This window comes from Geotrypetes seraphini, chromosome 7 (genome assembly GCF_902459505.1).
Source record: "Geotrypetes seraphini chromosome 7, aGeoSer1.1, whole genome shotgun sequence".
In the NCBI taxonomy this organism is placed as follows: Eukaryota; Metazoa; Chordata; class Amphibia; order Gymnophiona; family Dermophiidae; genus Geotrypetes; species Geotrypetes seraphini.
The window spans coordinates 122,197,531-122,213,801 of record NC_047090.1 but is presented as its reverse complement, the minus strand read 5'-3'; the positions used below and the strand labels follow the sequence as shown (position 1 = coordinate 122,213,801).

General features: G+C 49.0%; 1 protein-coding gene across 5 annotated transcripts in view; it reads right to left on the bottom strand.

Annotated features, from left to right (window-relative positions):
• CCDC9B (coiled-coil domain containing 9B) overlaps positions 1-16,271 on the bottom strand; it is a 229,332-nt gene that overhangs the window by 211,525 nt on the left and 1,536 nt on the right. Inside the window, exons 2-3 of one of the 5 annotated variants that reach the window (XM_033951783.1) lie at positions 14,746-14,801; positions 13,453-13,510 (exon numbers count right to left, since the gene is read on the bottom strand). In XM_033951783.1, coding sequence (XP_033807674.1) covers positions 13,453-13,510; positions 14,746-14,765 — 78 coding nt within the window. In that variant the 5' untranslated portion in view covers positions 14,766-14,801. Of the gene's footprint in view, positions 1-13,195; positions 13,317-13,452; positions 13,511-13,581; positions 13,725-14,745; positions 14,802-16,271 lie in introns of those variants that run through there. The other 4 variants (XM_033951784.1, XM_033951786.1, XM_033951788.1 and 1 more) reach the window with 4 other exon arrangements.

Below are 16,271 nucleotides of genomic sequence, written 5' to 3'. Positions count from 1 at the left end.
CACAGTGCAAAGATCTGATGAAGGGGGGTGGAATGGAGAGTCCATTCATGAGGTTGGAGTAGACGACTCAAGTTGTCTGCCAAGACATTGTCCTTCCCCTGAATGTAGACAGCTTTGAGGAAGGCGTTGTGGCGAACCACCCAATCCCAGACTCTGAGAGCTTCCTGGTAGAGGGAGGCCGAGCCCGTGCCCCCCTGCTTGTTGACATAATACATGGCGACCTGGTTGTCTGTGCGAATGAGGACCACCATGTCGTGCAGCAGATGTTGAAAAGCTTGAAGAGCATAGAAGATGGCTCTGAGCTCCAGAAGATTGATTTGATGGAGTCGGTCCGCACTGGTCCAGAATCCCTGAGTGCGAAGCCCATCCAGATGAGCCCCCCAAGCATAGGTCGAGGAATCGGTTGTGAGAACCTTCTGGTGGGGAGGAGTGTGAAACAGCAAACCTCTGGATAGATTCGAAGAGGTCATCCACCAAAGTAGAGACTGCCGAAGAGCAGGAGTGACCATGATGTGTCGAGACAACGGGTCCGACACCTGAGTCCATTGGGAAGCCAGGGTCCACTGAGGAATTCTGAGATGGAGCCTTGCAAAAGGCGTCACATGAACTGTAGAGGCCATGTGGCCCAGGAGGACCATCATGTGTCTCACTGAGATAGACTGGCGAGAAGACACCGACTGGCAGAGATGAAGAAGAGCATCCATGCGCTGAGGAGGAAGGAATGCTCGGAGTCGAATGGTATCCAGGACCGCCCCGATGAAGGGGAGAGACTGGATGGGCTGTAGATGAGATTTGGGGAAGTTGATCTCGAAGCCCAAACTCTGCAGGAAGCAAATCGTGGCCAGGGTCGCCGAAATGACCTCTGGGGCTGAGGGGGCTTTGATGAGCCAGTCGTCGAGGTATGGAAATACCTGAAGACCCCTGTTCCGGAGTTCAGCGGCCACTACCACCAGACACTTCGTGAAGACTCTGGGAGACGAGGACAGGCCGAATGGAAGCACTCGATACTGCAGATGCAGATGTCCCACCCGAAATCTGAGGAACTGGCGGGAGGCCGGATGAATGGGAATGCGAGTATAGGCCTCCTTGAGATCCAGAGAGCATAACCAGTCGTTCTGCTCGAGGAGGGGGTAGAGAGAAGCAAGGGTCAGCATGCGAAACCTCTCCTTGACCAAGAATTTGTTGAGGACCCGAAGGTCCAGGATGGGTCGCAGGTCGCCCGTCTTCTTCGGGACAAGGAAGTACCGGGAGTAGAAACCCCGGTTGTGTTGGTCCACAGGGACCGGCTCGACGGCCCGAAGCCGGAGTAGAGCCTGAGCTTCCCGAAGGAGAAGGGCGGTCTGAATCAAGTTGGAAGGATACTCTCTTGGAGTATGGTCCAGAGGTACCCGATGGAATTGAAGAGAGTACCCCTCCCTGATGATAGTAAGGACCCAGAGGTCGGTGGTGACAGCCTCCCATTGATGATAAAATTGATGGAGGCGCCCCCCGATGGGAAAAACAGGAGGAGGCAGAACGAGGTTGGCTATGCTCTCTAAGAGACAGTCAAAAAGGCTGAGGAGCCTTGGGAACAGTAGATGGCTGAGGCTTTTGCTGAGCTTTCGGAGGAGGCTGCCGCTTCGCTGGTTGCCTCGCAGGTGGAGCTTGCCTCGGTTGATAACGCCGTTGATAAATCAAGGGCGGTCGAGAGGGCCGAGACTGCTGAGGCTTAGGCTTCGGCCGAAGAATGGACTGAAAGGACTTTTCATGATCAGACAACTTCTTCGTGACTGTCTCGATGGATTCGTCAAAAAGATCCGCCCCAGCACACAGAACATTTGACAGTCGGTCCTGAAGATTCGGGTCCATGTCAATGGTACGTAACCAGGCCAAACGGCGCATCGCCACAGAGCAGGCAGCAGCCCGGGCCGAGAGCTTGAAGGCATCATAGGAAGATTGCATCAACTGAAGACGAAGCTGGGACAGCGAAGCAACTACCTCCTAGAACTCAAAACGAGCCTGGGACTCGATGTAGGGCGTAAACTTCCGAAGCACAGGAAGAAAGAATTCCAAATAAGTGGCAAAGTGGAAAATTATAATTCAGAACTCGGGACACCATCATAGAATTCTGATAGATGCGTCGTCCAAACTTATCCATGGTTCGGCCCTCGCGGCCCGGAGGCACTGAAGCATATACCTGGGCCGGATGAGACCGCTTGAGAGAGGATTCGACCAGGAGGGACTGATGTGAAAGCTGAGGACCCTCGAAGCCCTTATGATGCACCGTGCGGTATCGAGCATCCAATTTTCCAGGGACCGCAGGAATAGAGTAAGGAGACTCAAAACCTCTCATGAAGGTCTGGTAGAGGAGCCTATGCAGAGGCAGGCGCAGGGACTCGGCTGGGGGATGAGGCAAGTGCATGGTATCGAGGTACTCCTTGGAGTATCGAGAACCAGAATCGAGGGCAATGTCTAGGTCATCTGCCATTTGTCTTAGAAACGAGGAAAAAGACAGTTGGTCCGCCAGCGCCGGTCGTCGAGAAAGACTGGAAGAAGACGAGACCTCGGGTTCCACAGAGGCCTGCGAACAACAGGGTGAGTGAAAAACCTTGGTGTCCTCGAACTCCGGACCCGGAGGAGAAGACCCAGCTGAAGCAGAGTACCCCATTCGAGGCAATTTCTTTTGGGGAGCGACGGTCGAGTGCCGAGAGGAATGCCTCGAAGAGTGCCTCGATCGATGCCCCTCTCGATGCCTGGAGGGGGATAGAGACCGCCGGTGAGAATACTGATCCCCAGAAGCCTCCAAAGAGCAGATAGGACTCGAGGCCATAGATCGGAGAGGCGGAAGATTCGACGCCTCCCGCGACGACGCCCATGCTTGTTAGGGGGTTCGGAAGAACTCGTCCTGTTTCTTGCTATGCCCAGGGCTGGAAGATCCCGAGGGTGGATGCCACACTGTGTCATGGGGAGGGGTAATAGGCTCCAAAGGAGGCAAGTCACTAAGGGAGGCCTTCCTCGAGGGGATCGGCTCCAAGGGAGGCATTTCGCTAAAGGAGACCTTCCTCGAGGGACCGGCCATCGCTGCTCCTCTTCGCCGAGCAACAAGGTCGTGCGTCACGGAGGAGGAGGAGGGGGCGGCCCGCCCCTCGGAATCGGAACTGGGAGGTCACTCTGGATCGTGGCAATCAGCCGGGGTCCCATGGTGGTCATGAGTTCCACAAACTGAGCCTCCAAGATGGATCGCAACGAAGCCGATATGGAGGGATCCGCACCAAAAGGGGGCCCTTCCGCACGGTCTCCGCGCACTTTCGGTGCCGAGTGCTTTTGCTTGCCAGCCTTTGGCACTTTGAGCACCACCGGTGGAACTGTAGGGGTCGGTACCTGTTCCAAGGAGACGAAGGGAGGCACCGGCACCGAAGCCAAAGCCGGTTTCAGCAGGCCCGAAGCCGCAGGGGAGGCAGAGGGCTTCTCAGACGGAGTCAAAGCACCAGTCGATGTCGAAGCCGAAGGATCCAACGCAGCTTCCATCTTGAACATCGACTCCCACAAAAAGCAGCGGCGCTTAAACGCCCGCGCTGTGAGAGTGGAGCAAGGCCGACACGATTTCAGAAAGTGATCCGGACCCAGACACTGCAGGCAGCGTCGATGCGGGTCCGTGAGCGAAATCGCGCGCTGGCACTTGCTACACTTTTTAAAACCGGTGATCGGCCGGGACATAGGCCGGAAAAGCTCCGCCGCAAGGTCGAAGGCGCAGGGCCCAAGCCACGCGGCCGACCCGGTGTCGGAAGGAAAAAAAATTTTTTTTTTTTTTAAAAAGAAATCAAAGAAAGAAACAAACACACGGCAAGAGCAAAAGAACTCAAACCGCGGTGATGCAGAAGGCGAAAAAACGGGTTCAATTGGCGCAGAATTGAAGTAAACTTCTCAGCTCCGCGGAAGAAAAAGAACTGAGGAGACACGCCCGGAGCATCGGGCGGGAAGGCACTGGCGCATGCGCGGTGCGAGCATCTCGAAACTTCTGAGTTTCTTCAAGCAAAATATGCTTGTGAGACATCCGTATCGGGGCTCTGTCGGATGACATCACCCACTAGTGAGAATACCTGCCTGCTTGTCCTGGGATAAGATGGATGCCAGAATAATAGGGGTGAAGGGAGAGATGGAAGTAGAATACAAGGAGAGAAGATGCCATATAAAAGGAGCAGAGAGAGGGTAGACAGTGGATGAAAGGAAGAGAGTGACAAGACTATGAGGAAAGCAGAAACCAGAGAAGACAATGTAGAAAAAAATTCTATTTATTTATTTTTTTGCTTTAGGGGAGATGAATCGCTGTTTCTGTGGTGTTGCATTGTATGCAGAGAACAGCTTCTTGGTGGTTCAATTTAACCTTTGTCTACGTTTTTCTATTTATCCCCCCTTTTACAAAACTGTAGAGCGTTTTTTTAGCACCAGCCATGGTGGTAATTGCTCAGAATTCTATGAGAGTCTGAGCTGTTACCACCATGGCTAAAAACCACATTATAGTTTTGTAAAAGGGAGAGGGGTTAGTTTGTGATTACATATTCCATACTAGGCGAAAGTGTTTTCTGTGTTCTGTGTGTTCGAAAGACATGGTTTTCAGTTAGGATTGACTGTGTAGGATTGATCTGTACTAGTCTGGCTTAGTTTTACAATGGGTGTATTGATGTACTGCTCACTGTAGTATGTAAGATGCTGCCTTTTCCTAGGTACACTCTTGTGTGATGTGTGGATTGTTACTAAAAATCATGTTCATCATACAGATGGGGGGGTGTCAAAAAATGATGGGCCTTGAGTGTCACATATGCTAGGTATACCACTGCCTTCATAGTTTATATCTAATCCACAAGCTTGCTTTTAGGACCTACAGGGTATGTATCACTCTGATTCATGACAATTTCACTTCTCATGTTATCTTATCCATTCTTTTTATTATACAACTGCCCAGATAAGCATCATTCTTTGACGTGATTGGACCTTGAAAATTAACGGCAACAGTGTTCTCCCCAGAAATTTTTTCCAGCCATGAAAAACATTTGCTGCATTTAGTGTACCACAAAAAACATTTGCTCCGTTTAGTGTGCCGGAGTTAAAAAAGTTTGAGAGACACTGCTCTATACCATTTGAAAGAGGACAAATATCTAATTATTCACTTCTAGAATTGGATATTTCTTAAATTTAATAAAAAATTATGGAACAAGTGTCAAACCTTAAGAAAGGCAGTCATATTGAGAATTGGAAAATAACTAATAATAATTAACTAATACAAATAGTACACATTTAGGGCTCCTTTTACTAAGCTGCGATAGCAGTTTTACTGCGCGCTTAGCTCGCACAGAACTGCCGCACGTGCTAGACGCTAACGCCAGCATTGAGCTGGCGTTAGTTCTAGCCGTGTAGTTCGGCAATTCTGCACGTGCTAAAAAGCACAGTTACTTACCTTAACATGTGTTATCCAGGGACAGATATTCTCACATGTGGGTGACGTCATCCACGGAGCCCCGACACGGACAGCTTTTCAAGCAAACTTGATTGAAGATTCAAGTTTGCTATGCTGCACCACGCATGTGCAAGCCTTCCCGCTCCACTAGAGGGCGCATCCCTACCTTGTGGTCCTCAGTTCACATAGCCAGCAAAGAAGCCAACCCCGGGGAGGTGGGAGGATTGCGAGAATATCTGTCTGCTGTCCCTGGATAACACCTGTTACGGTAAGTAACTGTGCTTTATCCCAGGACAAGCAGGCAGCATATTCTCACATGTGGGTGACCTCCAAGCCAACCAAAAAAGGGACAGTGGGAGGATGGCAATTTAGGAAAAAAGATTACGCAAAACCGACTGGCCAAACCGGCCGTTGCTCCTGGACAAAGTATCCAGACAGTAGTGTGAGGTAAAAATATGAACCAAAGACCAAGTGGCAGCCTTGCAGATCTCCTCGATAGGAGTAGACCTGAGGAAAGTGACAGAAGCCGCCATCACCCGGATCTTATGCCCCGTGACCCGACCATGCAGCGCGAGACCAGCCTGAGCGTAGCAGAAGGAAATACAAGCAGCCAACCAGTTGGACAAGGTGCGCTTGGAAACCGGGCGACCTAACCAATTAGGATCAAAAGACAGAAACAGTTGAGGAACTTTCCGATGAGGCTGAGTGCGTTGAAGATAGAAAGCCAACGCCCTCTTACAGTCAAGAGTATGCAGCGCCACTTCCCCAGGATGAGAATGGGGCTTGGGAAAAAAGACAGGAAGCACAATGGACTGATTGAGATGGAAATCAGACACCACCTTGGGCAAAAATTTGGGATGAGTGCGGAGAACCACCTTGTCATGATGGAATACAGTAAAAGGCGGATCCGCCACCAAAGCCTGTAGCTCACTAATCCTACGAGCAGAGGTGAGCGCAAGCAAAAAAATCACCTTCCAAGTAAGGAATTTAAGGTGAGATTTATCCAGAGGCTCAAAAGGAGGTTTCATCAGTTGAGCAAGAACCACATTGAGATACCAAACCACAGGCGGAGGCTTGAGAGGAGGATGGACATTCAAAAGCCCTCGCATAAAACGAAAAACCAAAGGATGGACAGAAAGGGGCTTCCCATCAAGCTGCTAATGGAAGGCAGCAATCGCACTAAGATGGACCCGAACAGAATTTGTCTTAAGGCCAGAACGAGACAAATGAAGCAAATACTCTAAAACCAAAGACAAAGAGGCAGACACAGGTTCGAGATGATGCGAAGCACACCAAGAAGCGAATCTAGTCCACTTCCGGGAATAACATTGCCGCGTAGAAGCCTTACACGAGAGGCCTCCAACATGTCTCGCACCGGCCGGGACAACTGAACAGAAGGAATCAGGTGGAAAGGAACCAAGCCGTCAGATGCAGAGACTGCAGATTGGGATGCAACAGCGAACCCCGACTCTGAGACAACAGAGAAGGAAAAACAGGCAGAAGAAGAGGCTCCCTGACACTGAGCTGAAGAAGCAGGGAGAACCAGGGCTGCCGAGGCCACCGAGGAGCAATCAGGATCAGATCGGCATGAGTCGACCTGAGATGTACCAACGTTCTCAAAATTAGAGGAAAAGGCGGGAACGCATAAAGGAACTTCCCCTCCCAAGCCAGGAGGAAAGCATCCGCCTCGAGCCAATTCGGAGAGTATATCCGGGAACAGAAGAGAGGCAACTTGTGATTGAGGGGGGAAGCAAACAGATCTATCTCAGGAGTCCCCCAGCGCTCGAACACCTGACACAACGTCTGAGAATGAAGAGACCATTCGTGCGGCCGCAGAAGGCGACTCAGCTTGTCCGCCAGACAGTTGCGTTCTCCCTGAATGTAAACCACACGAAGAAAGATGTTGTGGTAGAACGCCCAATCCCAAAGGCGAAGGGCCTGTCTGCAGAGACTGGGACCCCGTACCTCCCTGCTTGTTGACATAATACATCGCCACCTGATTGGCCGTACGTACGAGGTCCACCTGGTCCCGAAGCAGATGACAAAAGGCCACCACTGCCAAGTAAATGGCCCGAAGCTCCAGCAGGTTGATGTGACATCGGCGATCCGCAGCCAACCAAGGGCCTTGGGTCCGAAGACCGTCGAGGTGAGCCCCCCCACGCGTACTCCGAAGAGTCTGTGGTCAGAACTCTGCGATGCGGAGGAGTGAGAAAGCGCAAACCCCTGGAAAGATTGGAAGAGTCGGTCCACCAACGGAGCGAGCGCTGCAAAGAAGGAGTCACCGCAATGAAACGGGAAGTGAGGTCCCGGTCCTGCCGCCACTGGGATGCCAAGGTCCACTGAGGAACCCGAAGATGCAACCGAGCAAACGGAGTGACATGGACGGTGGAGACAAGAGGACCATCATCTGTTTGGCTGAGTCCCAGGACCTCAGGGAAACCCGGTTACAGTCGGACAAACGCCTCCTGCCGCATCGGAGGCAGGAACGAGCGAAGCTGAACCGTGTCCAGCACGGCTCCGATGAATTGCAGAGACTGCAAGGGGCACAGCTGGGACTTGGGGAAATTTACCTTGAACCCCAGACTTTGAAGACAGGTAACAGTCTGTCGGGTCGCTGCAATAACCCCCTCCCTCGACGGCGCCTTGATCAACCAGTTGTCGAGGTAAGGAAAGACCTGAAGGCCCCTGGACCTCAGGACCGCCGCAACAACCACGAGACACTTCGTGAAGACGCGGGGGGGACGAAGCAAGTCCAAAGGGGAGGACCCGGTATTGAAGGTGCAACTCCTCCACCTGAAAGTGCAAGAACCGGCGATAGGCGGGATGCACTGGAACATGGGTGTAAGCTTCCTTCAGGTCGAGAGAGCACAGCCAGTCCCCTTCGTCAAGCAGGGGGAACAGAACCGGAAGGGAGAGCATCCTGAACTTCTCCCGAACCAGATACCGGTTGAGACGACGGAGATCCAGGATCGGACGAAGGTCCCCGGTTTTCTTGGGAACCAAGAAGTATCTGGAATAGAATCCCCGGCCCTGCTGGCAAGGGGGGACGACTTCCACTGCCCGAAGGCGCAGAAGAGCCTGGGCCTCCGACAACAGCAGAGCCAACTGTGCCCGGTTCGAAGGACACGCGCTTGGTGGGTTGTCGGGGGGCAACTCCCGGAAGTTGAGGGAATAGCCGTTCTCCACAACGTTGAGGAGCTAAGCGTCCGAGGTGATGCATGCCCAGCTTGGGTAAAAAGCACAGAGGTGGCCCCCGATGGGAAGAGGGACCGGCAACAGCGCGGAAGGGGCCCGCCATCCGCTCAGACCGTCAAAAGGACGGCGCGGGCTTAGATGCCACAGGCGTCTGAGGCTTCTGCGGCATCCGGGACTGCGGACGTCGAGGAGGCAGCCTTGAAAAGGCCGGAGTTGACTTCTGCGGGTATCTCCTGGGCGGAGCCCGATAGGTCTTGGGAAGGGCCAGCTTCACCTTGGGCCACACCAGGGAAGCGAAGGACCGCTCATGCTCAGAGAGGCACTTCGTAGCTGCCTCAATGGAGTCGTCGAAAAGCTCCGAGCTCACACAGGGAAGGTTGGCGAGGCGATCCTGGAGATTAGGATCCATATCCACGATCCTGAGCCACGCCAGCCGGCGCATGGCGACAGCGAAGGCGGACACCCGGGAGGTGAACTCAAAGGCGTCGTAAGCCGCATGAAAGAGGAACAGACGAAGCTGCGAGAGAGACTCGACCAGCTGCCCAAACTCCCCCCCGGCGAGAATCCGGCAAATCCCCCTGGAAAGCGGGCAGGAATTTGACCAAGAATTTGAGGTATGAAGTGAAAGTAAACGCATAATTCAATACTCAATTGGCCATCATTGAATTCTGGTACAGCCGCCTCCCAAACTTATCCATAGTTCTGCCCTCGTGTACCGGAGGGACCGCCGCAGAAATCCGGGAGGGGTGAGATTTTTTTAAGCGAGGACTCCACCAGCAGCGACTGGTGAGACAACTGAGCCCGCTCAAACCCCGGACACGGCACCGTCCGATACTTGGATTCCATCTTAGACGGGACGGCCGTAACCGCATATGGTGTCTCCAAGTTCCTAAGGAAAGCCTGATGAAGCACCGGGTTCAAGGGGAGCCGGAGGGACTCCCGGGGCGGAGAAGGCAAATCCATTTCCTCCAAAAACTCCTTTGTGTATTTGGAGTCAGACTGGAGATCCAAGTGGAGTGCCCGTGCCATATCCTGCACGAACCTCGAGAAGGAAGAAGGGCGAACCCCGTCCCGGTCGTCCGGAGAAGTAACCGAACGAGACCAGCGGGCAGCCGAAAAGGAGGGCGATGCTTCGCGAGAATAGCAAGGCTCACGCCCAACACCTTGCTCCGAACCCCAAGAGGCAGCGCCCAGAGAACGTGCGGGGTCGAGGACCGACGGTGCCCCGAGGACCCCCGCGGGACAGACCGAGGGGTGGGCTGCACCGAAGCACGCCGACATCTCGGAGACGGGTCCCGGGATCCGCTCGGGACACCCTTCGAGATCAAGGTGGTCTGGCCTCGAGCCCCCAACCGAGGAGGCGATAGGATCAACTGAGGGTTAGAAAGAGACAGATCAGAAACCCAAAGAGCCTCGCGGACAGCCGGGGAATGACCCCGCCTCGGGGGGAATTCCGGGTACGCTTTAACGACCGACGGAGCGGGGACGAAGGACGCTTCGACTGACGCTGCAACCTCGGGTGGCCCGAGGGCGAGGAACGGCCCGACGCCCCGGGGGAGGAATCGGAAGAAGAGAGCTGCCGGGAGCGGCGCACCTTGCCCCGAGGGGCCCCGATGCCCCGCTCAGGCTAATCCGGCTCCTGTGAGGTAGGCTGCAGGTGGGTCAACGCCGAGGACAGCTCCGAGGATATTAGGGCGCGGAGCATGTCCTGGAACACCGGCACCGCCATCATGGACGACATCTCCAAGGCCGCAGTGCATTCCACCGAGGGCGACCTCGACATAAGTATTTCCGAAGGGTGGAAACATGCACAGAAGGTTTGGAGGGCTTAGACGAGGCCAAGGGCGGCGCGCCCCGCCCCATGGACAGCCGGAGTCCCCGAGGATGAGTTCTTCGATGGCGTCGAACCTGAGGAAGGAAGCGGGGACTTACCTGGAACTGAAGACTTCGAGGTCGAGGACTTAGAAGTCGAGGGCAGTCGAGGCAGGGCCGAGGTCGACGAGGCCGAAGCCGAGGCCGACGTCAAGGCCGGGACCAAGGCCTGCTCAACTACAAACAGGTCCGCCATGCGTGCCCGACAGCGGCGGAGAGCCCGGGATTGAAAAGTCGCACACCAGGGGCACGAATCTGTGGGGTGATCAGCCCCCAAGCACAAAATGCACCACCGATGAGGGTCGGTGATCGACAGTAGCCGATCACACCGGGTGCACTTCTTGAAACCGGACAAAGGCCGGGACATGAAAAAGAAAGACGCGGTCAAACGAGGCCACACGGCAACAGCAACCCGGGAGCCCCCAGATGCCGGATCCAAAATAAAGTACTTTTTTTTTTTTTTTTGTAGAACGGAAAAGAAAACAACAACAATAATAAACGCACAGCGACTCCGAGAAAAATAACAAAGCCGCGGTGCTAGAAGACACTTCACACGGAGAAACACAAGAACAGGGCTTCTGGCTCCGCGGAAACTTTAGAACAGAGGACCACGAGGTAGGGATGCGCCCTCTAGTGGAGTGGGAAGGCACGCACATGCGTGGTGCAGCATAGCAAACTTGAATCTTCAATCAAGTTTGCTTGAAAAGCTGTCCACATCGGGGCTTCGTGGATGACGTCACCCACATGCGAGAATATGCTGCCTACTTGTCCTGGGATAAACGCTATTGCAGCTTAATAAAAGGAGCCCTTAATTTTCCCCACCACCAAATTTCCCCGTACTGCCCCACCCGGCTACTTTTTCATGCCACTCGGCTGGAAAAAATTTCAAGGGAGAACACTGATATTCTTGAACTGATAAATTGGAATAGCACTTAATACCTAGCCCTGCCTTAAAAATAACCAGAACTCCCCACAAGTTACGTCCATAAACATATCCCAAAAAGCATAAAATCTTTAAAAATTATTATATAAAGATTCGTACAACCATGACTCAAATACATTTTCACAGAACTAGAACACAGCCACACTTCAAAACCCTTGATATCATCCAAGAGTTAAAATGTTGACACAGTGGAACAAGCTGCATCATGGGACAAAACCTTACACTATTAATAGCCCCTGCAAAAGCATAGATTATATTTTTCATTCCTTACATAACTGGAATTAAAGAACCAGTACATATTACTGAACACACCATCTTAACCACCAGTCAAAAATGTATCATTGAACAAACTACCAGTAAACATTCTCTCATTTCTGAAACTGATTTGGGTCTCGTTAAAGGGCATTCACCTTTCTGGCAACACTTCCTTTGGAAGCACCAGGTCAGCTTTTAACTCTCATCAGCCCAGAAGTAATGTATCAAGTGGGATAGAATCAGCACACTCAGCCATGCAACCGAGTCCTGTAAATTCTCTACAACAGCTGCCTGACTGAAACGCATACCCATAACAAAAAGAGCTCTCCATAATACTCCAGTCCCACAATTTAAACAATTTCTAGAGTGAATTTCCATTATATTTACTTTTATAGCTCCAGGTCTTATAGTTTTCAAATGGGAGCTCTCGTTTGATTATTAAAAGTTGTAGTGGAGGAGTAGCCTATTGGCTAGTGCAATGGGCCAAGAACTTGGGGACTAAGTTCAATTCCTAATGCAGTTCCTTGCGACTCTGGGCAAGTCACTTAACTCTCCACTGCCCCAAATACAAAAACTTAAGATTTGAGCCCAATAGGGACAGAGAAAATACGTGCATATAACAAATGTAAACCGATTTGATTGTACCACAAAGGTGGTATATCAAATACACAGTAAGTACTAGAGAAATCCAAGACAAAACCATCATAAAATGAGACAGAGTTGACAGTAAAGGCTCACATGAGCAGCAAACCTATAATTCCCCAGGGATGTCAAAGTATAATTTCAAAACACCTAAAAACATTGGGCTTTATTCAATAAAAATCTCTTCTCCAAGAACAATAGAAAAAAACCCTCCTTGAATAATATTTATTGAATCTATCTTTAGATTTCACCAACACCCAAACTTTACTGTTTACGATATTATAGAAGATCTCAGTGCATTTACAGTATTTGAACTGGTCACCAATGAAATTTTCAATTTCATTTAAAGGGAATGTTAAAAAAAAAAAAAATCACAATAACTTTGCATAAGGATTAAAAGGTACATGACAATCATTCAGATATGGTAAACAACTAGAATTTTGAAATGTTGACTTCTGGTTTTCTTTCCCTGCTAAAGTCTTTTCAGAATAAAAACAAGACTGTTTAGCTCAACTATAGTAGCATGCATGCATTAAAAAAATCCAAGTGCAAAATTTGATGTTTTTTTGTTTCTAATTGGAAAATGACAATAGGACCATATGAAAGAAAAAAAAAGTATATGCACGCTATAATCTATTCCACAAAAAGAGTATATGCACACTATAATCTATTGCACAAAAAAGTGCTTTCCCAAGTTACCTAAAACGGCTCAACAAAAGCAACATGATCATGCACAAACTCATGTTTGTGTTTATTTTCTTCTCCTTCATTTACTGCATAGTGCCATCAATGCCAATATTTTTTTTATTGAACAGCATCTTTACATGAAGCCTTTCTCCACATACAGTACTTACAGCCAGCTGCTCTAAGCAAAGACCTCAGAAGGAAAGATGGTGATAAGGCCGGAAGGAAGGTAGGAAGTGTGGATAGGGCCATAAACTATAATCCTTTTATTAAAGCATTGCTCCCACTTTCAAATAAATATTGTCAGAGGACAATAATAGCTGCATCTGAATGCCGAGACTCAAAATACCAGCCATTATGACTGGCATTCCCTTCCCCCACACTTGAACATGCAAAGCCGTCCTAAAACAGACACTGTGGAACTGACCTTGTAATTTGCATTTGAAATCCTCATAAACCCCAAAATTTTAGATACAAATCTGTCCCTGTAAATAAAAAGAATTAAATTTCTTAGTTTTAAGAGGGAAGATCCCATGATAACAAAAGCAGCACTCACAGTTCTGTGCATATTGGCCATCATTACTGGTGCTGGGTGGATTCCAAACCCAAGCTAAAGCAGGAGACATCAGCCAGTCTCTCTCAGTACTGGTTACACAGCATGAAAGATCATGTTTTCATTACAAAGCCTAGTCTGGGCTCTCAGCCAAGAGCACAGGCAACCTAATATACAGACCAGACAGGATACTTCAGTGACAATATCATCACAACTACTACTGCTTTCTTTAAAAAGAAATACTTGTCCCTTTTTATACCAATTAGACTATGGCTTGCTTCAACTCCCTAAATCAAAAGACAGATAGATAGATATACACAAACTAGCATGCAGTGTCTGAATTATGTTCCATTATATAGTTTGTGGGTTTCAAAATACAGTTTGACTAAACTTTAAAAATAAATCTTAAAACATTACACTATAATGAGAGACAGCCATAAAATCATCATTTAATTCCATACATATTTTAAAACTGGTAGATACATTTAAATGTAAAACATAAATGCATCTAGAGCAAATGGCATGCACCCTGTTATTTTGGCGAAACAAACAAAACTGCAGACTGTGTACAAGATGCAAGCAAAAATTTATTGTACCAAAATTAAAATGCAAATAAGTAAAATAAAACCCTTCTACCAATCAAGGGACCCGACACGGTACGTGTTTCGGACAAACCTTCGTCAGGGGTCCATGGTGAAAAAGGTTGGGACATACCATAAAAAATGAAGATAAGTAACAAAGTGCCTGTATATTGTGTTCGCCGAGGATTGCTGCAAAAAGTAAAGCGTCTCAAGGAAGCTGCCTTGAGACGCTTTATTTTTTGCAGCAATCCTCGGCGAACACCTCATGGATTTTGGATCTCTTTTAAAGATTTTGTACCCCAGAAAGCTGAATAGTATACAAATATATCCAAGTAAAATCTTCGCTCAGAAACTTGACTAATATATATTACAAAGAGCCCTATTTACTAAGGTACAAATGATTGCAAAAAAATGCACTTAGCAAGAAAAATGCAGCATTAACACCTAAAGCAAGAATCATATCATAGCAATATTTCCTCCATACACTTCTGACCATGCAGTAAGTAGGGCAGTCAATAGCCCATCATTTCTAAACAAAGAAAACACAATTAAATGCCATATAATTTCAACCCAACTATGTTCTTACCATGGATAGCTTTCTTTCATTCACTTGCATGCAATTTGCCTTTTAAATATTCCTTCCTAGAGGGAAAAATTAAATAAGGTAACAGGATTTTAGGACTCCTAGTATATTTTATCTAAGACTCACTAATTATTAACTTATAAAAAATAATATGTATGTAACAGAGTATATTTAAAGAGTTGATGCAATTCAGTTCCCAGTGGACAGTACTACCAATCATTTATAAACTCTCTCAAAAAAGCAAATTTTCTGTAATTCTAAAGTTATAAAAAAAATTTTCTTAACATTTTGTATTAAAATATTCATATAATTTAAAATCTTTCATTTTATGAAAATAAAGTATTTTTATTTCAAGTTGTCCATATCCAAAACCAAAGTAATAAAAAAAAGCCATCTCCAGTTATCAACACTATCATGTTGGCAATCAGAGAATCATTTCATAAAGATCAGAGAGAATAATTAAACAGAATGGATAACAGCGGAAGCTGGAGCGGCCCGCTTTCTTAATGTAAACATCTTCCTACCCATTAAACCCTTAATCAAAACCCCAAGAAGACACGCAGCCCTGTTTATTGAAAATTAACATATATAAATAACATTTACATATTATAAATAACATTGCAAACAACATTCAATAACAATTTATCCATTAAACCAGCACAATGGTATCACCATTGCGACCCAGATCCCGAGCTACTGACTCAGATGTAAATGGCCCCCGACCCTGCCATCTAAGCAAGGGTCCAAGGGGTGGCATGTCCCCACATGCCCCATTGTCCAGGGTCATCCGACCCACTAGGCACGGCTCCCAACCGGCCCACCACTCATCCCCATGATGAGACCAGCCACCAGTAGCTCGGGATACCGCCTACCGAATCAAACACTCCTCCCCGGGACTAATGGGCGGGAGGGCGGGAAAGTTGCCTCGAAGGACCGGAAACCGTTAAGGTCCTCCGAGTACCCTCCTTATATGGCCTCCCACCCCACCCTATGGCCGCGACTTAGCCCTATCAGAGGCCAATCCCCCGGCAGGACGGCCTCTACCCCTCTGATTTAAAAACACTTCCTTCCTTCTTAACCCCCTCTTCACTAACCCCTACCCGACGGACGGCCCCGCGGGCCTCCCAGCTCCGCGTTAGAGCCTCCGTCGAGACGAGCTCTCGGACTTTTTATTACTGCAACTCCCTATTTAATAGAGTAGCCAAAAAAGATCTCAAATGTAATGTAATGTAATGTAATTTATTTCTTATATACCGCTACATCCGTTAGGTTCTAAGCGGTTTACAGAAAATATACATTAAGATTAGAAATAAGAAAGGTACTTGAAAAATTCCCTTAAATGCCTCCAATGGGTGCAAAATGCAGCAATCCGCCTCCTACACAGTCTCAACTACCACGATCCCATCTCCCCAGCACTCTGCGCTGAACACTGGCTCCCAATTAGCCAGCGCTACTCATTCAAGGCCCTGGTAATAGCGCATAAAAGAATTTACGCCACCACCCCTTCCTACATAAAATCCAAGCTAATT